The following is a 24,323-nucleotide window of genomic DNA, read 5'->3' as shown; positions in this document are numbered from 1 at the left end:
AATTTGATCTGTGGTTCCTCTGCCTTTTCTAAAACCAGCTTGAACATCAGGAAGTTCATGGTTCACATATTGCTGAAGCCTGGCAAAGAGAATTTTGAGCATTACTTTACTAGCGTGTAAGATGAGTGCAATTGTGCGGTAGTTTGAGCATTCTTTGGCATTGCCTTTCTTTGGGATTGGAATGAAAACTGACCTTTTCCAGTCCTGTGGCCACTGCTGAGTTTTCCAAATTTGCTGGCATATTGAGTGCAGCACTTTCACAGCATCATCTTTCAGGATTTGGAATAGCTCAACTGGAATTCTATCACCTCCACTAGCTTTGTTCACAGTGATGCTTTCTAAGGCCCACTTGACTTCACATTCCAGGATGTGAAGATCCTGGATCACTGGCTCTAGGTCAGTGATCACACCATTGTGATTATCTGGGTCATGAAGATCTTTTTTGTATAGTTCTTCTGTGTATTCTTGCCATCTCTTCTTAATATCTTCTGCTTCTGTTAGGTCCATACCATTTCTGTCCTTTATCGAGCTCATCTTTGCATGAAATGTTCCTTTGGTAAATCTGATTTTCTTGAAGAGATCTCTAGTCTTTCCCATTCTGTTGTTTTCCTCTATTTCTTTGCATTGATCGCTGAAGAAGGCTTTCTTATCTCTTCTTGCTATTCTTTGGAATTCTGCATTCAGATGTTTATATCTTTCCTTTTCTCCTTTGCTTTTCTCTTCTCTTCTTTTCACAGCTATTTGTAAGGCCTCCCCAGACAGCCATTTTGCTTTTTTGCATTTCTTTTCCATGGGGATAGTCTTGATCCCTGTCTCCTGTACAATGTCATGAACCTCATTCCATAGTTCATCAGGCACTCTATCTGTCAGATCAAGGCCCTTAAATCTATTTCTCACTTCCACTGTATAATCATAAGGGATTTGATTTAGGTCATACCTGAATGGTCTAGTGGTTTTCCCTACTTTCTTCAATTTAAGTCTGAATTTGGCAATATAGGTAAAGATTTTGCCTCAAGAATGTTCATTGTATGTAACAAGAAAATAGTTCAAGCAATTTAAATGTCCAATAATTAGGAATGTAAGTACATGACTGTATTTCCATATGAAGGACTACTAGCTGTTACAATTATTAAGATGAATTTTTTGATAAAGATGTTTGTAATATGGAATTGTTTTATAAAAGCAAGTTGCAAAACAAGATGTATAGTATGACCTCACTTTTGTAGGAAAATATACATGGAAAAATATCTGAAAGATGTACAAAGTGGTAATGATATCTCCTGAAATATGGGCAGTTTTTTTTTCTTTTCTCTTTGCTTGTTTTCAAATTATTTTCAAAATTCTCCAATGGATATGTATCAATTTTAAATTAATAAAAAGATTACAAATGTGTTTGAAAAATGCCTAAGAGAATAAAAACTTTTTTTCCCTTTCCTATGGGAAAGAACAATCTGAACACAGATCAAAATATAAATTGTGATTAAATGCTGAAATTTTATTGGCAATGTCTCTTCTTGGGAAGTAATGACATCCAGAGTTAACTACTATGCAATATTTTACCAATGGTGTTGTCTCTCTAAAGGTGTGTTATAGGTAAAGATGTGTGTTAGTCGCTCAGTCACGTCTGCCTCTTTGCGATCCCATGGAATGCAGCCCTACCAGGCTCCTCTGTCCATGGAATTCTCCAGGCAAGCATAGTGGATTAGGTAACCATTCCCTTCTCTGGACATCTTGCCCACCCAGGTGTTGAACCTGGGTCTCCTACATTGCAGGCAGATTCTTTACCATTTGAGCCACCACGGAAGTACCCGTGTTAACTCCAACATGGTAATACGGAGTGATTTCTCCCTGTGTGTAAATAAGTTTTATAATGTTGAAAAACTGTTAGACTAACATATTTATGATGTGTTATTAACAAAGGAAAATAGTAGCTAAAGTACCCAAACTAACAACATGGAGACACCAGACATTTTGAGTAGGAGACTGTTTTTTCTTTAAACAGTGGTTGTTAGATGCCACGAAGTAGGTGGCAATGCCTTAACCATATGGATGCTGTGAGGCCCAAGGGCCTCTTCCATTCTTGTCTAGGAGAGTGTGCTAACCTTCTCTCCTTTCATACAACACAAGTGGGAGATTCTTATAGATTAAAATGGATTAGCGAGGCTGTGGCTAGATGGTGGAGGGTCTTGTACAGCTTGCTGAGGACGTAGAATTTTTTCTGTAAAGATGCGAACCAAATTGTATTTCTGAATGAAGACTCAAGCTGTCTGTAGAAGATAGATTAGAGGGAGTAAATACTAAAAACAGTATACCTAGATATTTATAATTTCTTTAAAAAAATTTCTCCTATGAAGGATAAAAAAGAGCAAACATGTAAGCTATTTAAGTTTCAGCTTCAATTTTTTTTTCCAGAAAAAGATGTATGATATATATAAATACAGAACCCATAGCAACTGCTATGTAAACTGCTATAATGAATATAGCTAGTAATATGCTTAAAGTTGCATTTTACTTTGACTAAATATTAATAAGAAATTACATTAAATTGGAACTGACTTTGTCCTTATAAATACTCTATTAGACAAACCAGGCAGGGCTTGGGTGTTCATTATAAAACAGCACAGGCTGACATGCCAAATTCTCCTAAATGGAATTCACTTAATACACTAGATTCTATAAATCTGCTCAGTCATTTTCCAGAGCTTGGTATCCTTAGAAAGAGGATTGTTATTGTTAAATCCCTACATGGCTGCTCCACACTCTGAGAGCCGTCAGCCTCTCCTGGTCAGAGCCTCAGGAAGCACTTGCCAAAATAAAGCACGAGAAGATGTCCCTTTTCCTATCTTATTCCAAGATTTTTAGGGAAGATGTTTTTAAAATGGTTTTCTTTCCTGATCTAAAATCAGAAGTTAAAAATAGTCAAGTGGTATTAGTTTACTTACAAAATTTAGATCTGTTAAAAATATATTTATGAGAGTGCTACCTCTGTCACACAGTCCCACAAAGCTGATCCTCAGTTTCCTGTGGTTGGGAATGACATGGTGAGATACACGACAGATGATGAAATCCAAGTAGCCAGATGTTACTGAATAAGTAAACTCGGATCCAGGTTCACATTGGCCTGGCTCTCTTTTAGAGAATATAGCTGAGCTCACATAATTCAAGGGCTGGTCTGAAATTTACCTCGAGTAAATAAAGAAGAGCAGCCCCATTCAAGTCAGCCAGTAGAGCTGGATCCTTTTAACTCAAGGTCAAAATAAACTGTGTGTGTGTCCATCGTTCAGTCGTGTCCGACTCTATGCAACCCCATAGACTGTAGCTCTGCCAGGTTCCTCTGTGCATGGGATTTCCCAGGCAAGAATACTGGAGTTGATTGCTATTCCCTTCTCCAGGGCATCTTCCTGACCCAGGAGTTGACCCCTGTCTCCTGCATCTCCTGCGTTGCAGGCAGACTCTTTACCATCTGTAGTGTTTTGTGACTCATAAACCTTCCCACGGTTATATATACACAGTCATGAGCCTCCTTAAAATTTTTTGAAGTGACTTTATCACTTTTGCACAGTATCATCTGGCAGGATTCCAATGGAGAAAGGGTGGGAGGGGGAACTAGACAACCACTCTAGAACTTGGAACAGGAAATCCTGGAGGCCTGGTGGAGTCACGCTGTTCTAGCACAGAGATAAAATTTATCGGTATATTTATTCAGATCAAGGTTGCTTAGATGAGGAGGTTTTTTTTTCTTCTTTCATATCTTACCTTGCACAGAACTTTAATATTAGGAAGCCTGAAAGAAGTCTAAAGAATTCAGGACCATCTCAGTTCAGGTTGCCATGGCATTTTCTATAACTGAGCCCTGTACCTCTTCTTGTTGATGATGAAAAATTATGCATATGATGAATAAGTTACTACCAAAATTTAATTAACTTGATGTTTTCCTTTTCCTGTTCTGGGACAATAAAACTAAACACTATTACAAAGTGTAATATGTAAAAAAAAAAATGAAAGTAAAGTCATTTGTGACTTTATTGCCTGTTTCTCAGGTTACAACTAAATGCAGGTATTTCGATTTAGTTAAAGGATATGGAAAGCACCATCAATGATCTTTACTGTGGCAGCACAAACCTGCTGCTATGACATCATTCTCCTTTGTATCCGTGTTAGAGAAACTGGTCTGGTCTCTGTAATGGTTTCTTTTCCAGCAATACTGAGGCTCATAAAAAACTGACTCCTTATAGCTTTTCCCTCCATATGCTTCCTTTTATTAATATATAAAAGCTTAGTTTAAAAAATTTGACATTTCAGTAATTTTTGACAAAGATATTTCATTTCCCTAGATTTCTCTTTTAGTCTCAGACAACAGTAATTCTATAGTTCAGTATGATGCTGGTCTTTGTGAAGCTCAAGAGACAAAGCCACACACGTGTGCATACTGCAAACTCCTGTTTTTCTTCCACAAATAACCTTTGTAACTATTGGCAGTATAGGTCTCCTCTCCCTCCCCTCTTTGGCTGGGAATGGAGAGGTGGCAAGAAAGTTGTTGGGACATCTGCTCAGAAGTTTTCAGACATAAAGATTTAGAAATATTAACTAATGACTTCAATGAGATTTTAAGTTTAACATCAGTAATTACAAAATCCACAGATTCTATGCCTCCCGAAGGCTGGGTAGCTTCCTTTGGGATTTTTTTTTTGGGGGCATAAAAAGAGAACATGCTATTAATTAATATGCAAGTAATATAATTGTATCTTTTAAGGGTACATCTGAAACACTGTGTTTAAATTACAGGAACATAATATTTAGTAATTTTCTATTGCATGCCCAGAGATATTAAGATTTGTTCCGCATAGTTCATCATTTATTCAAAATTGATTTTGGACAGGCTCTAGTTTGATTACATTTGAATAGTCACAGTTTTGTCATACTGTTGCTAGACAGCAGCACAAAGATAAAAACAGCCAAAACAGCTTTGTCAGAGGACAGTCTACTTACCACAGTTCCCAACCTGAATCCTTTCTAGGCTTTCTGCTTTCCTAACCTCAGTTGTTCTTTTCAGATGAAGATAAGCTGACCCCTGCTAAGCATCTTCTTATAAAGAGGTTCATGACAAATGCTATCCTTATAAAAAAATTCCACAATTGCAGGGTGAAATGACCCTACAGGAACCTATGTTCTAGCACTGAAGATCTCCTGTGAGAAGAGCAATAAGACTCTTGTCTTCAGTTGATTGATCAATGCATTCATTCTGCATCAACAAATATTCATTGAGCATTTGTCATGTGCAAAGTAATAACAGTGATTCAAGAACATGCAAAATATAGTCTGTCCTTGAGGAATTTACAGTCTTGAAGAAGAGTAAAAGATGTATTCAACAACAGTTTGCCTGTCAGAACCAGATCATTATCTGACTTTTGCATTGTACAGATGAAGGAATTATGGCCGAAAGGCGAAATGACCTGCCCAAGCCACACCCCGGGCATAGAATCACTGGGAAAATGGCAAGACCACTGGCTATGGAGCAAGTCACGTATCCATTACTCACTGATGATACTGGACAAATTACTTAACCTAGTGAGCTGAGCCAGACCTCAAAAGGCTGATCTGGGTTGAAAGGCTGGTGAGAAGAGGAACACAGACTTCCTCCAGGACTGTTTTCACTCACGTTTACTGTGTGACCTGGAAGTAGGAAATGCGAAGTGTACGTACAAGATAAGGATGAAAGCAAGCTGATGCAGCTTCTCCATGCCTCCCTAGGGCCTCCCAAGGGCGTCCAACTTCAGGCCCTTGGCTGAAGTTCCGTTGCCAGGGCTCCACAAAGAGTGAAAAACCTGCCAGGTCAAGGACTCCAGAACCACAATCCATGGCCTTTCACACTCAGACTACCATAGACACTTCCATATTCCATTTCTCAATGCTCTTGGGGGCCTAGCGCAGGCCAGCCTTCTATACCTGCTCAACTTGAGCTCCCTAACCTATGATATTTAATAGTATATCTATTCTAAGCCTAAGGCAAGATGGACTATGTAAAGTGCCTAGTATGGTGCCTGACCCACAGAAGGTGCTTGCTAGATGGCTCTATTAGTTGAGGAATTGACAGTAGGATTCAAGTCTGATAGAAGAACTCAAGTCTGTCTCTCAGCCTAATGCTCAGCCATTTAATACACAAATGGAAACTGCTATTTAGGAAACTGTTATTCACTTTCGAATGATACATTAAAGGGAGAGATAAAACTCATTATTTGCAGAAAGCACTACATGTATAGATGTCCTAAGAAATCTGTTTAAATTTATTATCCCATGAGTTTATCAATGTGATCAGGTTTATAATGAATTTATCATAATTAGATGCTTTAAGTTCAATAACTTAACAGCCAGTTCAATAACATAATACAAAGGAAATAAATTCCATTCCAAAAAAAGAAAAAGAGATGGGATGGATAAATTTAACAGAATTGCCTATGACATTTATAAAGAAGATTTAAAGACTTATGAGCCATATATAAAGAAAACTATAAAGGTATATTAGAATGTATAAAACAAGATGAGCAAATTGAGATATATATTATCATAGGCAAACAAATTTTATCAAGTAAAATTTACTATTTGTTAAATGTTAAAATTCTGCACTAACAAGCCATAAGTTATGATGCTGATCTAGTTCCCAGGAAATTCTAAAACAAAGTATAATAATTAAATGATTAAAGTAAAGAAGTGTGGGACATATAGAAATAAATTTAATGTATCATATAACTATCATAATTAAGAAAGATAATATTTATTTAATAATTGCCTAATTCTATTTCATAATTGCCTAATTATGCTTTAATAATTGCCAGGGTAACTGGCAAACAAACAAAACAAAAAGTGATTTAGATAAGCTATTACAACACATTACAAGAGTAAGCCTCTAGTGGATTAAAAAGTAAATATTAGCTTTAATTCTTAGCAGAGCTATGAGGAAAAAAATCAAATATTATTGAAATCTTTAGAGGAATAGTATCTTTGAAAAGCTTAGGGCAGTAAAGAAAATCACAAAGGAAAAAATAAATAGCTCAACAACATCAAGTAAAACAATGGTTCTAACATAAAAAACTAACAAAATTAAAAGAAGAGAAACATAATTGGAAGTATCTGTATTGATCATGATAGAACAGTAGTATATATAATATATAAAGAACTTACTCAAATTTTCAAAAATGTTAAAACCTCAAGAGATAAACAGTCAAAGTATATAAACATACAATTCACTTGTGAAGAAATACAAGTAAACTGTATACATTAATCACTTCTTAGAAGGATATTTATAATAGCAAAATACTAAAAACAAAAAAAATGCCCAATATAAATAACAATTCAATAGACCGTTATATAGTCATTAGAACTGTAATTATGAAAACTTAAAAATTTAATGGTGGAAGGAGTCAAATAAAAATTCTGCTTTATAATACACATCAAAAAAGGCAACAATGGAAATCACTATTGACAAAGAATAGTGGAATCATGGATAATAATTTTTCTGTAAATTGAGAAGGAATAAGGAAACCCCTGTACTAATAGGTGAACAATACTAATTATTAAACATTATAGATTCTAACATTGGTTATATTTTTCAACATACAGATGAAAGCACAGTTAGAAGAAACCAGGAGTATTAGTGTCAAATGGTAAGTTATTAAGCTTCCTACAGTAAGGATCTTCTACTGCTCTAGAACCCTACAGAGAGCACTCATGTTTCCCAAAGGCACTAGAGAACGTGAGGCCACACCTTGAGAATCGATTGTGTGATTCTGCCACACCTTTGTCTGCGGAGCCTTGTTCTGTGCTGTTGATACTGTTTGTCTTCCTTATGCTGTATTTTCACCATAATACTTGCTTTAAAACTTTGCCTGAATTTGGACAAATGTCTCCTTTTTCATGTGAATTTACTTTTTGTAACTTCTAGTATGTTTCTATTTATTTTTATAGTCCTTGATCTTCTCTTTCACAGCCTCCCGTGTATAAGGCATAATTTAGATTTCAGTTCAGTTCAGTCGCTCAGTTATGTCGGACTTTTTGTGACCCCATGGACTGCAGCACACCAGGCTTCCCTGTCCATCACCAACTCCCGGAGTTTACTCAAACTCATGTCCATTGAGTTGGTGATGTCATTCAACCATTTCATCCTCTGTTGTCCCCTTCTCCTTCCACCTTCAATCTTTCCCAGAATCAGGGTCTTTTCAAATGAGTCGGTTCTTCACATCAGCTGGCCAAACTATTGGAGTTTCAGCTTCAGCATCAGTCCTTCCAATGGACTGATCTCCTTTAGGATGGACTGGTTGGATATCCTTGCAGTCCAAGGGACTCTCAAGAATCTTCTCCAACACCACAGTTTAAAAGCATCAATTCTTCGGCACTCAGCTTTCTTTATAGTCCAACTCTCACATACATACATGACTACTGGAAAAACCATAGCCTTGACTAGATGGACCTTTGTTGGCAAAGTAATGTCTCTGCTTTTTAATTTGCTGTCTAGGTCAGTTATAACTTTCCTTCCAAGGAGTAAGTGTCTTTTAATTTCATGGCTGCAGTGACCATCTGCAGTGATTTTGGAGCCCCAAAAAATAAAGTCTGACACTGTTTCCACTGTTTCCCCTGTTTCCCCATCTATTTGCCATGAAGTGATAGGACCAGATATCACGATCTTCGTTTTCTGAATGTTGAGCTTTAAGGCAACTTTTTCACTCTCTTCTTTCACTTTCATCAAGAGGCTTTTTAGTTCTTCTTCACTTTCTGCCATAAGGGTGGTGTCATCTGCATATCTGAGGTTATTGATATTTCTCCCAGCAATCTTGATTCTAGCTTATGCTTCATCCAGCCCAGCATTCTGCATGATGTACTCTGCATGTAAGTTAAATAAGCAGGGTGACAATATACAGCTTTGACGTACTCCTTTCCCGATTTGGAATCAGCCTGTTGTTCCATGTCCAGTTCTAACTGTTGCTTCTTGGCCTGCATACAGATTTCTCAGGAGGTAGGTCAGGTGGTCTGGTAGTCCCATCTCTTGAAGAATTTTCCATAGTTTTTTGAGTTAATAACTCAGAATAACAGACATGGATTTGAATCCTGACTCAGTTATGTGACTTTGGGCAAATTGCTTATTTGTAAACCTTGGAAATTTATTTTATATATTAGATGGAAATAATAATACTTCATAAGGTAATTATGAGGTTTACACTAAAGGAGATAATTCATGTAATATACTTGGGTGTTATACCTACTTGGAACACTGTAAACTCCCATGTAAAGACATATAAATATGGTACCTGAAACACTAATCAAAATTTCAACTTAAAAAAAAAAACTACAACTCACAACCTTAAAATGACTCTATTTCTTTCAATACATTTGATAGGTCAGATCTTGTTATCAGAGAGTCATGGCTTAATTGAAAAAAGGAATTTCCCTTATTTTTCTGTCTTGTGTTTGCCTTTTTAAAGATGCCTTAAATCCCTTATGGATCGGAGTCATGTATAAATTGATAGAGATACCAAGTTTCCTTAATCACAGCACCTAACTGAAATTTTTTATTTACTAAAATTAGAGAGAAGACAGAAAAAAATGCATTCATTCCATCTTGGCTTTATGAGTTTAGTAGTCTAACCACCTCATTTCACTACTGAAGGTTGTGGAATCATCAGAATCAAAATACCAAACTATTTGATACAGTTCATATTTAAACTTCTGCAATGAAAATGAATCTCAGTTGAAAAGTTCAAGTAGGGAAGAAGGGGCATTTTAAAGGAATTAAAATGTGGTGGCGCAGGTTCAAAGTAGCTATGGTTGGCAGAAGACCACAGCTTTCCAAGTTGGGTATTAGTTGTCAGTGACTGGAGTATAGGTTTTCTGTATATGTGTTTTTTAACACTCCTTGAAATTGATAAGTATAGCAAGAACATTACTTGGACTTTATTTGATTTTATTTGAATTTCAACAGCTACCAACAGATGTGCTTAGAATGAATAGGCCCTGATTCCCAAATAGCACAGTATTTCACATCTATTTTAGACTATGAAATGAGAGCCGACTTCAGGAAGACAGCTCTGAACCTTTTTTCCAGCTGCAGAAATAACTCCTCTTGCTGCCCCCTGACCTACACCAAGGGAAGCTGCTTGAGAAGATATTCTTTTGCCAGCGATCATTCCACCATTGCAAGCCACAAATGGAAAAATAAACTAATGTGTTCTCTTCAAAAAACTTATTCTCACGGCCCCCAGAACCAGGTAGATAAATAAGGAAAACCATAGATTTATTTTTAAATTCCCTTCTCATTTTCCAAAATGGTATTTTTATTACCTTAGAAAATGGGGCTTCTTTTCTGTACAATAGAAACTAACACAACATTATAAAGCAACTATACTCCAATAAAAATTAATTAAAAAAAAGAAAATGGGGCCTATCAACTAACAGGTCACTGTTAATCTTCTCCAAAATAAGTTAATTCATCCAAGAACACCCCCCACCCCAGATTCCTTGGGACTTTGCTCCATTGTTAATTCCCACTTGCCTCAACCAACACGCTGTCCCTCCCCTTGGTTCTCAGCCCTTACTTCAAGATGTACAAGCTCTACTCACTGGCAAGTAAAAACCTGTAACCTGAATTCTCCTCCAGCTGTTCCCCTAGCTTATTTCTTCCCTTTGCACCTGAGCTTCTGGAGATGACAAATCCCTATTGAGTTAAATGGAAACTCTGACTTTGCTTTCAGACATAATAATGACTTTATTGGGTGCCTCTCTGTGCCAGACACTCTGATAGGCCTTAACATATTTTTCTTGATTAAAAAATACATGAATAATTCATGCTCATTATAAGAAATTAAACAATTCAGAAACTGATAAAGGCAGTACCAACATCTTCCCTACGCAAGCTCCACATTATAATTGTTACAACCACCACTAGAGAGAAGACTTATTGACCATATTTCATAGATGAGAAAACTGAGGCTGAGAAAAGTTCAGAGTATACCCTGTAGTGTTTAACAGAAAGAGCTTTAGAGTCTGGTTATCTGGGTTCGTTTCTCAACTTTGTAATTTACTATATGTCTACTGATGCTTTCGAACTGTGGTGCTGGAGAAGACTCTTGAGAGTCCCTTAGACTGCAAGGAGATCAAACCAGTCAATCCTAAAGAAAATCAACCCTGAATACTTACTGAAAGGACAGATGCTGAAGCTGAAACTCCAATACTTTGGCTACCTGATGCAAAGAGCTGACTCATTGGAAAAGACCCTGATGCTGGGAAGGATTGAGGGCAGGAGGAGAAGGGGACGACAGAGGATAAGATGGTTGGACAGCTTCACCAACTCAATGAATATGAGTCTGAGCAAACTGTGGAGATAGTGAAGGATAGGGAACCCTGGTGTGCTGCAGTCCATGGGGTCGCAAAGAGCTGGACACAACTGAGTGACTGAACAACAACAACAATGTGTCTGTGAGCGAATTACTTGTTATTTCTGTGCCTCAGTTTGCCTATCTGTAAAATGGGGCTAATAATAGTATCTAGTTCATAGGATGCAGTGAGGATATAATATGCTAAAGCATAAAAATATCGCTGTTCCTTAAGAAAAAAATCAAAAAGAGAAATTATTTTAAAATAACTGCTAAGAAGAAAATGCTAACAGCAATTAGAGCAAAACTCTGTTCACCATTCTGCAACTAGTATAGAGTCTGAGTTTTTAAACCTGATGGAAATTTCAACCCCAAAACTACACTTGTATGGCAGTGATGACACCATCAGTGGACTTTTCTCTTTAAAATCACACTATTTTTTAAAAGATCCAATAAAATTATTTCAATTTTCATGATTAACTAAATTTCATTCATTTGTTATAGTATCAGTTTCATTATTTTTAATTTATCTCAGGCTAGAATGATTATGTATGTTTAACATTTAGATATTATTAATATTTTATATAGTGTTTTGACTCACATTTTAAATTTTTGAAATGGCTCTGTGTGTCCCTGGCTGATTTGGTTCCCCCTGCCATCTAGCTCTACCCGCCACCGTACACAGACCTCAGCCTCTTTACAGTTTCATTAGGCACTGGAATGTATATTTGCTGTCTGTCAGTGCTATAATGGTAGAAAACTACTAAATCATAATAATTAACTTTCCCAGGGTAAATCATTACCCACACCCTGTTAACTCAGATATTTTCTCCCTACTTCTCTATATTTATATGCTGGTTCTAAGAGGCAGCAGAGATGACCGCAGCTACAAAGCTACTTGGTTAATCACTCAAAACTTCTTTTTTACCATGTCCTTTGCAAACACAGTTTAATGGTCTTTCTCTGGGAAACAGAGGAAATTAACAAAGTGTACATCTCCTTCTCTTGTGTACCAACACTCTTTTGAGTCCTTAACATAATGCACTGATGCCCTTGGCTTTCTACACTGGGTGGCCTAGCCTGAAGAACAATATTTCTGTATGTTAAGTCACTAAACAAACACACTTGTTTAAAGAATTTAGGTCAAGAAAGAGATTCCTTTCAAAACAACTAAGAACCAAACAACAATATTTGAGGAGTCAAAGAAAAATAAGACTATACAATTCACAGGCTCTCTTCATTCATCTTGTATTTAGTTTTTTGAAACATCATGCTGTTTCTGTTTCCCAGAAAATTTAAATACTTCACAATTCGATGATCTACAGATTTGTAGCTAAACTGTACTCCCCTCAAAAAGCCACCTTCTTTCTTTACTCATGTTTCTTCTTTTCTGTCCTTTCTCTTTTCCACCCCCCGCCCTTTCCTCTTCCTGTCTCTAGTTAAGATTTTGTCCTAGCTCTCTTTGCTGTTGTTTAGTCGCTCAGTCACGTCCAACTCTTTGCAACGCTATGGACTGTAGCCCGCCAGGCTTCTCTGTCCACGGGATTTCTCAGGCAAGAATACTGGAGTGGGTTGCCATTTCCTTCTACAGGGGAATCTTCCCGACTCAGGGATCAAACCTGTGTCTCCTGCTTTGGCAGGCAGCTTCTTTATGAGCCACCAGGGAAGCCCACTAGCTCTCTTTACTCATCTTAAAAAAAATTTTTATAGTCAGAGTGTTTCAAGCCCCCCCAAAAATCATATTTTGTTCTTTTCAGCAGTTTCTAGTCCATACTGCAAGACACAAGAAAAATAAAAGACCCCCAAAGAGAATAACATTTCACACTGAACTCAAAGAATGTTATCACTACTAATTTTCCAATTAAAAAAACATACACATTTCTTATTTTTGATCAGCTAATACATGTGACTTTCTTCTGAACACTTTAAAGAAATATATATAATATAGGCTCTGTGACATTAATATGAAATTCTAAAGGTACCTGCTTTCTAACTAATATAGCCAAAGGTGGTGATGTTAGATAATTAATCTTAAAATACAGACCCAGCTTTAAATCTCCTGACATCAGTTTAGATCACCTAATGCCCTGCATGCTTGCTGCTCATGTCATTCCCCCTCATTTCTCAAGGATTCTAGCTACTGGCTTATTCTCACTTCTTTCAGTGATTTCAGTATGCACATTGGTGATCCTTCCCACCCAGGCCTCTTGGGTCACTGACGTCCTCCCCTACAATGACCCTGTCCTCAAGGTGCCTCATCAGAGGCCTAGTTGGATGGAGGAGTCAAGTCCTAACCATCTCCTGCAGTCCACTCTCAGACCACTCTCAGACCACTATCTCTCATCCTTGTAGCTTCCTTTGGTACTTGACCCCAGGGACCCTTCGATTCCCTGGGTATGGCGATCCACTGATCAGGCCACCTTTTCACTGCCTCCACCCCTATGTCTTTTATTGCTCTAGCTTAGATTCTCAGATCTATGATTGTAATCATTCTCTTGCCCTTCATGCTTCAGTTCTAAATCCAGCTCTGCTTCTTCATGCTGCACCTGTAAACTGAATGTGGTTGGCAGAAAAATTCACAACTGCACTGATGTGCCTCATTCAAATTCATGATCTTAATGCTGTTTGACAATCACAGCACATGTCATCGTCCTGTCACTCTTTGATCCTCCAGACAACTATTTCCTACTTGTCTCTTCCCAGAATCCTTCTGCCCCTTACCTCATCCCCTCTCTCACTTGAATTGAATCTTGCTTTCTCCTTTACTGAGTACACAGAAGCAATGTGAAGAGAATTTCATCGATTCCGTCATCACTTCTACCCACCAAACAGCATCTACACCCTCATACTTTGCCTTCCTGCTGGTTCCCACAGTGACCTTGTCATGTTCCTACTAAAGGCTGACTTTTCCTCCTCTACTTGGGCACTAGATTCCATCTGCTCTCACCTATTCAAGGACATCCCTCCAGTGATTCTCCTGTCTCTCTCCTACATCATTAATTTTTGCTTGCTGCTGAATTGCTCACATCAGCAGGCACACTTGTTTTTCTCCCATTTTAAAAACCTTTTTTGGAACCACTTTCTCCACCATCCATCATCCCATTTCTTTGGAGCAAAACTTCAAGAGTCATATATACTTGCTATTTTCACTTTCTCCCTTCTGAATTTTCTCTTAAAGACATCACAGGGCATCCCTGGTGGCTCAGTAGTAAAGAATCCACCTGCCAGTGCAGGAGATGCGGGTTCAATCCCTGGTCCAGGAGGGATTCAGACCCACATGCCTCAGATCAACAAAGCCTGTGGGCCACAACTATCGAGCCTGTGCTCCAGAGCCCACGAGCTGCAACTACCACAGCCCGTGCACATGGGAGCTTGTGCTCTACGATAAGAGAAGCCACTGCAATGAGAAGTCTGCGCATCACAACCAGAGAGCAGTCCTTGCTCAGCACGATGAGAGAAAAGCCCATGCAGCAGCAAGACCCAGCACAGCCAAAAAATAAATTAAAAAATGTAAAAGGCCATTACAGCCAAGCTGTCACCCCACCACTCCTCCAAAACAGTTTTTGTCAAGTGATGACTCCATTTATTTCCCTTTTGGGCAAATTCCTCAAAAGAATATCAATATTCACTGTCTCCAATTTCTTTCCTCCCATTCCCCTTAAAATCTATTCTGACCTTCATCACTTTTGTTGTAAAATCCATTGGTCAATTCTCATCTTACTTGACCCATCAGCACCACATCACACAGTTGAACTTTCCTTTACACGTTTGGCTTTCAGCATACTGCACGTTTTCAGAGTCCCTTCTCCTTCATTGGTCTCCCCTTAGTCTCTTTTGCTGGTTCTTCCCCTTCTTCCTGACCTTGTAATTTTGGAGCCCCTAGGGATTGGTCTGGTGGCTCAGAGGTTAAAGCGTCTGCCTGCAATGCAGGAGACCGGGCTTTGATCCCTGGGTCAGGAAGATACCCTGGAGAAGGAAATGGCAACCCACTCCAGTATTCTTGCCTGGAGAATCCCATGGATGGAGGAGGGCTACAGTCCATGGGGTCGCAAAGAGTCGGACACGACTGAGCGACTTCACTTTCATTTTCAGGGCTTGGTCTATTGCTACTCACATCCTTAGTGATTTCATCCTGCTTTAAATATTGCTTTAAATATGTGTGCTGATTACTTCCAAGTATGTATCCCCACCCTAGACCTCTCTTGTGTTCCAGTCTCATAATGCCCACTTGTTATCTCAACTCTCATCCAAAGTCATCTCAAACTTAACATGTCCAAAAGCAACTTCTGATTTTCCTGCAAAGGTCTCTTCTATCATAACATGCCTTATATCTGCGTCTGGCAGCTTCATCCTATCAGTTGCTCAGGTCAAAATTCATGGCATCATCCTTGACTTCTTTGCTTCTCTTATACCCTGTATCCAGTTCACCATGAAATCGTGCCGGCTTTACCATCATACTATATGCGCTACCCAAGTCCACTGTGGAATATCACCTTCACCTTGATTACTTTGATAGCCTTCTAAAACATCTCCCTATATCTATCATTGTCCCCACACAGTCTATTCTTCACTCAGGAGCCAGTGATCCATGCAAAATGCATCCAATTTTGAGTCCTCTGCCCAAAATTCTATAGTGGTTTCCCAAATCACTAAGAATAAAACCAAACTTCTTACAATATTATGTAATATCCTGCTTGATCTGGCCTCTCTCATTCACCCTGCTCCAGTCACACTGATCTCCTTCTGGTTATCCCCTGAATACCCTGAGCATGTTCCTGTCCTAAGGCTTCTGTTTAGCTCCTCTTTCTTCCTAGAATGCTCCTCTCCAGAATATCCACTGAGCTAAATCCTTCCTTCTTTGAATCTTTGCCAAAATCTTTTCAGTGAGGTTTCCTCTGACTGTGCTCAATCACATCCAACTCTTTGTGATCCCATAGACTGTAGCTTCAGATATGCAGATGACACCACCCTTATGACAGAAAGTGAAGAAGAACTAAAGAGCCTCTTGATGAAAGTGAAAGAGGAGAGTGAAAAAGCTGGCTTAAAACTCAACATTCAAGAAACTAAGATCAATGGCATCTGGTCCCATCACTTCATGGCAAATAGATGGGGAAACAATGGAAACAGTGAGAGACTTTTATTTTGGGGGGAGGGGGAGCATCCAAAATCACTGCAGATGGTCACTGCAGCCATGAAATTAAAAGGTGCTTGCTTCTTGAAAGAAAAACTATGACCAATCTAGACAGCATACTAAAAAGCAGAGACATTACTTTGCCAACAAAGGTCCGTCTAGTCAAGGCTATGGTTTTTCCAGTGGTCATGTATGGATATGAGAGTTGGACTATAAAGAAAGCTGAGTGCCAAAGAATTGATGCTTTTGAATTGTGGTGCTGGAGAAGACTCTGAGAGTCCCGTGGACTGCAAAGATATCCAACCAGTCCATCCTAAAGGAAATCAGTCCTGAATATTCATTGGAAGGTCTGATGCTGAAGCTGAAACTCCAATCCTTTGGCCACCTGATGCGAAGAACTGACTCACTGGAAAAGACCCTGATGCTGGGAAAGACTGAAGGCAGGAGAAGCAGGGGACAACAGAGGATGAGATGGTTGGATGGCAACACCGACCCGATGGACATGGATTTGGGTAGACTCCGGGAGTTGGTGGTGGACAGGGAAGCCTGGTGTGCTGCAGTCCAGGGGGTCACAGAGTGTCAGACATGACTGAGCGACTGAACTGAACTGAGACTGTAGCCTGCCAGGCTCCTCTGTCCATGGGATTTCCCAGGCAAGAATACTGAGTGGGTTGCCATTCTCTTCTCGAGGGGATCTTTCTGACTCAGGGATTAAGCCTGTATCTCCTGCGCTGGCAGGCTGATTCTTTACCACTGTGCCACCTGGGAAGCCCTTTTCTCTGACTACCCTCTCAAAACCACAGTCTGCTCCCAGTTCCCTACCCCCACAACTCTCAATCCCCTTACTCAATACTATGTATTGTTTTATCCATAGCACTTATCACTTTCTCATATGTTTTACTTTTTTTAATTTAAATTTATTTTAATTGGAGGCTAATTACTTTACAATATTGTCTACTTTTTTATTATTGTTTTTTCCTCTGCTAGAAACTCCAAGAGTGAAGAAATCTTTGTTCTGTTTAATAATATATATCCTAAGAGCCTAAAATAGTAGTAGGCATGCCACAGGCACACAGTCATGTGTTCCTTGAAGGTTAAGGAAGTATTTGTCTCAAACCATTTAGCCTCATGCTCATTTTGTAGGAAGTTTTTTGTTTTTTTTAACCCTTGATTCTGTTTATTTCTATGTCTATTTAGTTTTTTTCACTGCATTTCAGTGTTGAGTTATATTTCCATAAATTCATATATTTCATCCAAGTTTGAAAATGTACTAGTGTAAGTTTGTCCAACATATTCTCTTATATTTCCTTAAATCAGTACTGTGACTATATTTTCCATTCCAAATATTGTTCACTTATTCTCTCTCCTTTTATTATTAATCTTTGGTTGATACTTTCTATTTATTGTCTTTCATTAATTTCTCCTTTTATATTCATCATTACCTTTTCTCTCCTTTCTTTGGCCTAACTCTGCTGGTCTTGTACACACTACTCACCTTAGAGTCTATGATGAGTGATACAGTGCTCACCAGTATTTTCAGCTTCCTTCTCCTTGCAATCTCAGGCAAGGTTTTACTTCTCTGACCCCTTAAAGTTAGGCAAGGCCATCTGACTAGCTCTGACCAATCACATATGTCACTTTTAATGGAAACATTTAAAACCCTATGCTTGGGGAAAGGATGTTCCCTTCAATAAATACTGCTTGGTCATTCAGTCATATGGGGGGAAAATGAATCTTGACTCCTATCACACCATTGGCAAAAAGCAACTCCAAATGGACTGCAGATATAAATGAGAACAATAATAGAAAGGCAAGATTTCTTAACAGGGCACAAAAAGCACTGATCTAAAGGGGAAAAATGATAAACTGCAATATATGATTAAAGACTTTTGTTCATTAAAAGACATCACTGCTGTTGCTGCTGCTCCTGCTGCTAAGTCGCTTCAGTCATGTCCAACTCTGTGTGACCCCATAGACGGCAGCCCACCAGGCTCTGCTGTCCCTTGGATTCTCCAGGCAAGAACACTGGAGTGGGTTGTCATTTCCTTCTCCAAGATAGTGAAAAAGCAACTCAGAGGGGAAAAGATATTTGCAATACACAGATCTGAAAAATGATTTGTATCTAGCATGTACAATGGATTCCTACAACACAAAAAATACAGAATACGCAATAGAAAACGTGGAGCAAAGACTCTTAGACTTAACACAAAGCGGATATCCAAATGGTAAAATCAAAACCACGTGAAAGATTCTCAATTCCTCAGACATTAGGTACATGCACATTAAAACCACCGTGTGACAATATCACACATGCACCAGAATACTGAGAATAAAAAGGATGGCAGAACCTATAGAACTAGACTAGATGAGATGGAGAGTGAGTGTCTACAGACTGAGGGGTGAGTATCGGGAAGCTGAAGGGTGGGTCTCCTGAGACTGCAGGGTGGGTGGCGCAATCCCCTGGTTTGCATGAGTGAGTCTTTTGTGAGGAAAACAGATGCCAACAAACAGCTGGTCAGGCTGGCCTACATGAGCGTCCCTGTTAGAGCCAAGGGATCCTTCCTCCCTAAGCCCATACCTTCACTACTCCGGACCACGCCCTGGGAGAACCGGACCGCAGCAGTGCCAGAAGCTTCTAGAGGAAACCCAGGTGCTGGTGGAGGTGAGTGAGGGCAGCTTGGAAACTGTTGCGCTCCCACCGCTCCAGCTTCCGGAGGAGGGGGGCGCACGCCAGGCCCCGGTGGACTCCAGCCCTACTCCCCAGCTCCCAAGTGCTGGGGCTCACAGTCGTGGAGTGGCCCGAGTGGGACTAGAGGAGGTCGAGCCACCCAGGGAGGGCAGGGAAGCAACCTCTGCCTCTGGGGCAGCCAACGGCAGCCTGGAAAATGGTTTTCAGTGTGAAACTGGTGGGGAGAAGGCCCTAGAAACCTGTGACACTGGGAGATCAGAGTCTGAGCTGACGGCTGGATGGAAGGCTGCGAAAGCAAAGACCGAAAGGGGCCCCATGTTCTCAGAAGCAGCGAACCAGGAGGAGAAGGTTGAAGTGGAGAAGCAGGTGGGTGAGGAAAGGGAAGCAGTGGAGAAACACAGAGGGGTAAAGGAGGCAAAGGACAACGCAGGGCCCCCAACCCGGAGTGAGAGTCTCCACCTGAAGGCCCTGGACTCCAACCAGCTGGAAGTGGACGCTGGGGACGCTCAGGCTGACCCGGCCTTCCTCCAGGTGGAGCGCAGGTACAGGCGCGTGCATGATCACTACCTCCAGTGGAGGAAGCACGTCATTCGGCACATCCCCGGCTTCTGGGTCACTGCCTTTCGGAACCACCCGCAGCTATCTGCTCTGATTAGAGGCAGAGATGCAGAGATATTCAGCTACTTAGCCAGTTTGGAGGTGAAGGAGCTCAGACATGCTAGGATGGGCTATAAATTCAAGTTCCTTTTTCGAAGAAACCCATACTTCAGAAACAAGTGGCTTGTGAAGGAATACGAGGTCACACCCTCCGGCCAAGTGGTCTCCCTTTCCACTCCAATCATATGGCACCCAGGTCATGAAGCCCAGGTCTTCCTTTATAGGAACCAAGACCTCATGTGTGGCTTTTTTGCTTGGTTTTCAGACAACAGCCTTCCAGAGTCTGACAGGATTGCTGAGATTATCAAAGAGGACCTCTGGCCAAAGGCACTGCAATACTACCTATTGGATGAAGCGCCCCATAGAGCTAGACTTCTCCAGATAAGGGAACCAGTGGAGACCCCCAGGCCCCCTGGGTTCCAATCTGGCTAACCTTTGCTCTTGGGAATACTCCCACACAGGTCCCCTGCCACCTCCTGCCCGACCTGGGCCTTGGCTACAGCAAGGGTATGCCTTTTACTGGTTTTGTGCTGACCTTTCTACACCTTCCGTGGACATTCAGTTCTCTTAGCTTTCACAACTGAGACCTTCGTGGCCATGCTGCTCCACTTCCCCATGGTCTTCTTGATGTCCTGTGTTAACACTACATGCGGTACCATGGTGGCTCACCTTCTTCTAAGTCAAACAAATGTAGATTTCTCTGCCTTTGTCAGCACTGCTTGGACACTGTTCCCAAGGCTTCTGGTCTGGTTACTACCACCTGGATTTTCAGCTATGTTTAAGAGCCTGTTTTACTCATTCTGCTTTGCACATGGCCTGTGGACAACTGCTGGGCATTAAATAAAGTCAAGAGAGAACAGCAGTGGGCTGCTTGGTCTCTGATTTATGCAACCCCATCGCTCTTCCTGCTTCTCTGATCACCTACTGCTGCCTGCAACTGGATGCAACGCCCACCCCCTTAGGCTGCCCCCTGCTGGATGAACATTTTCTAGACCTTGTTAGGTCCACTTTCTAGTTTTTGGTAAACAAGAATCTTCAGAATTGGTGGTAGACCCAGGTTTCTTGCCAGCATGTAAAAGACCTTTCTATTTCTCCTCTGGGCTTTGCTGGTGGCTCAGATGGTAAAGAATCCGCCTACAATGCGGGAGACCTGGGTTTGATCCCTGGATTTGGAAGATCCCCTGGAGAAGGGAACAGCTACCCACTCCAGTATTTCTCCTCTAAAAGAACTCAATTCCTCACCATCACTCAGGAACCCTACTTTTACCGTCAGGCAAGTGGTTGAGGGGATAAGTTAGACTCATTTACATGGCAAGGATAATGATGGTGTCCTTGACAAGTATCAGGTTTTCTCAGCCTCAACCAGTAAAACCATACAAAGGTTAGATACTTTCATTTGTCTCCCTTCTTCATCCTGAACATGATGAAGAGCCAGCAGTGCCAGGGCAAACAGTTCCTCTTCTCTTTCTCCCTCTCTTTCTTATATCTGTCCTATCTCTTTTTTTAAAAATGGTAGCTCAGAAACATCTGCAGAAGCAGGCTTTGCGGTTTAACTTGTGCGCGTGCTTAGTCGCTTCAGTCGTGTCTGACTCTCTGCGACCCCATGGACCATGGCCTGCCAGGTTCCTCTGTCCATGGGATTCTCCAGGCAAGAATACTGGAGTGGGCTGCCATTTCCCTCTCCAAATCTGACCTGAGACAAGCCAAAATGACCACCACAAGGAGGCAGTTTAACTTGGGTCTTTACTATTTCAAGAGGCAGAGAGATGGTCCTGTAAGGAGACTACCAGAGCCCTTACTCCTCTCTGCCGTCTTCCCAGCCATCACCCATCCTAGCAATACCCAGACAGTTGGAAGAAAGGTAGATGTATATGGAATAAATGGATGGGAGAACTGAAGAGACTGGGGCGACTGCCCGCCCTAAGAAAGAAAACTGAACAGACGCCCAGAGGCAGAAATGACCCAGGGAAAATATGGGCCTAGAATGAAAACTGGATTGACTGAGAGCCTGCAAGGAAGGGTATCTTCTCTTGTCAGTGGTGATGGAAGGAGAAATATTTTTCTCAGGATTGGGATGGGAGAACTGAAGGTAGTTGAAATACTATGTTGCTGAAAGATGGGTTCTTTAAAGAAATTCAAACAATGCAATTATGTGGAAGATTAATACTATGTCCTTAATTTCACTAGTATTTAGTAAAACCTATTACTTTCTCTGTTTCTGTTTACTGGGAAGATGCGGCTGTATAGGTTTTCTTTGGCTTTCAGTTGAGAACATTTGAAAGGATGCTAATCTCTTTCTTGTACAATATGGAAATTTTTGTGAATATTCATGATGATTTTCAACTTGTTTCTGTTAAAACTGTATCTTTAGAAGTAAGATTGAATAACTTGGTCTTGCCAGACTCTGAAGACTTTGGAAATGATTGTCTTTATGGAAAAATAACACACAAAAATTTGTGGCTCTGACTGTCTTCACAATTTATCCTGGTAACAACTTAATTATTGATATATCTCTCTCTCTGAATGGCAGAAATACTTGGGAGGTTTCTCTGTAAAATTGGAAGTGTACCACTGGCATATTTTTCTTTCCTTATTTGCATGTTGGTAAAATAAAAGCATGTCAGTATAAAAAAAATAAACTAAAAAGAAAATAGCAAGGGTGGAAAAATACACAGAAAAATCGGGATGCATGAACACTACTCTTGGAAGAGTAGCTTGGTACAAATACTTCAGAAAATTGATTGGCAGCATCTATGCACACCCTCAGATCCAGCTCTGGGAACATACCCAACAGAAATACATACATATATATTCACAAAGACATGCATGGAAGTGTTTATAACAGCACAGTTCTAATAGAGGGAACTGCCCCCAGAATCCATCAACAGCAGAAAAAGTAAGTTTTAAAATAGTCACATGATGGAATGCTATGAGAAAATTTTAAAACTTTGCTTATATGAAATATTACAAAGGGATCTCACAAACATGAGCTTGGATGAAAGAAGCTAGATATAAGACTGCATGGATGCCAAGTTGCTTCAGTCATGGCCAAATCTGTGTGACCGTATGGACTGCAGCCCACCAAGCTCCTCTGTCCATGGGATTCTCCAGACAAGAATACTGGAGTGGGTTGCCATGCCCTCCTCCAGGGGATCTTCCCAACCCAGGGATTGAACCCGGGTCTCTTATATCTACCTGCATTGCCAGGTAGATTCTTTACCACTAGATTTCTTTACTTAAGCCATCTGGAAAGCCCCAGACACAGGAGTACATGCTGTACAATTCCATTTATATATGAATTTTAAAAACAGATAAATCTATGGTGGTAGAAGTTGAAATAGTGATTCTACAAAGAACAGTGAAGAGTCTGAGATTTTATTCTGCTTACAAACTATTATTTTAGTCTGCCTAGTTAATGGATGCTGAGTCATAGACAAAGAACCTTGCAACTCAAAAGTCTATGTCAATAGACTTCTTGACCCCTACTTCCTAATTATGCAATGTGAAGAAAGCCAGGTGACACCTGCACACATACTGGGCGGCATTACAGAAGAGGAACCTGAGTTTAGGTCACCACAGTCTTTCATAATGGGGAGTGAACATGCCTACCCTTTGCACTGAAGGGACACATCTTTAATTCATTAAACAGTATGAAAGTGTTAGTCACTCAGTCATATCCAACTCTTTGTGGTCCCGTTGGACTGTAGCCCACCAGGCTCCTCTGTCCATGCAATTCTACAGCCAATCCTTTCTCCAGGGGATCTTCCTGACCCAGGGATCGAACCCGGATTTCCCACATTGCAGGCAGATTCTTTCCCATCTAAGCCACCACAGAAGTCCCATCAAGCAGTATAATAAAAGACAATAGTAAGAGATACAACTTTTCTATATTTTCAAGACTTAAGCAAAACTGCCCTTTCCTGTAGAGAAAAACATTCTCTGTTGTCTTTCAAGGCTATCTAAATAAGCTTGAAGAGATACTCTGAACAAAGGCAGGCAGTATCTCTGCTCACAAGATAGGCAGAAATATCAGAGACCCATGATCACTGTCTCCCCAACAGCTGCAGAGGATGGGAGGGCTGGTATCCCAATGACTGGAAGGGAGTGTGATGGTAGATTCTGAAGGGCTGGAGATGTCTGTCTGATCTGGATGCTACATACATGGGTATATTCAATTTTCAGTGCTTCTTTGAGTTGTGCACTTGTGAAACGTATTTTTCTATATGCATATTTAATAAAATAAGCCTACTTAAGAAAAACAAAAATTGAAAAGAAACCCAAAGTAAGCAAAGAAAAAAAAAACCCCACCATTTTTCTGGAACTTTAATGTGAGAAGATGATTGGCCAATTTAAAAGTATGTTTCAGATTTTGGGGGGGTAGGCTTTATAGCCTATAGTCCATGTATTAGATTTCTAATAAGATCATTTTCTACACCACAAATGGTTAAAATCCATTTCCTGGGAGTAAATTTTTTATCTTGGTATG

General features: G+C 40.2%; 2 protein-coding genes and 1 non-coding gene across 7 annotated transcripts in view; 1 reads left to right on the top strand and 2 right to left on the bottom strand.

The window, feature by feature from the left end:
- Nucleotides 1–24,323, bottom strand: part of ACYP2 (acylphosphatase 2) — a 179,390-nt gene that overhangs the window by 33,966 nt on the left and 121,101 nt on the right. The window lies entirely within an intron of this gene.
- Nucleotides 1,997–2,124, bottom strand: LOC113901979. The gene has a single exon (XR_003513635.1). It is a non-coding gene; the product is annotated as a U6atac minor spliceosomal RNA (small nuclear RNA).
- On the top strand, nucleotides 18,626–22,377 carry TSPYL6 (TSPY like 6). The gene is made up of 2 exons (XM_027554364.1): nucleotides 18,626–18,716; nucleotides 19,026–22,377. Exons 1-2 carry the CDS (start codon nucleotides 18,626–18,628, stop codon nucleotides 20,267–20,269), a joined length of 1,335 nt encoding a protein of 444 aa, XP_027410165.1. The 3' UTR covers nucleotides 20,270–22,377.

Source organism: Bos indicus x Bos taurus, chromosome 11 (assembly GCF_003369695.1).
Source record: "Bos indicus x Bos taurus breed Angus x Brahman F1 hybrid chromosome 11, Bos_hybrid_MaternalHap_v2.0, whole genome shotgun sequence".
Classification (NCBI taxonomy): domain Eukaryota; kingdom Metazoa; phylum Chordata; class Mammalia; order Artiodactyla; family Bovidae; genus Bos; species Bos indicus x Bos taurus.
The sequence above is the reverse complement of the archived record's forward strand: the minus strand, read 5'-3'. Positions and strand labels throughout refer to the sequence as shown.

Coding starts and splice junctions, on each gene's coding strand:
- TSPYL6 (XM_027554364.1), top strand. CDS start 18,626: ATGGATTCCTACAACACAAAAAATACAGAATACGCAATAGAAAACGTG. Junction 18,717..19,025: donor ACAAAGCGGATATCCAAATG/GTAAAATCAAAA, acceptor GGCCTACATGAG/CGTCCCTGTTAGAGCCAAGG.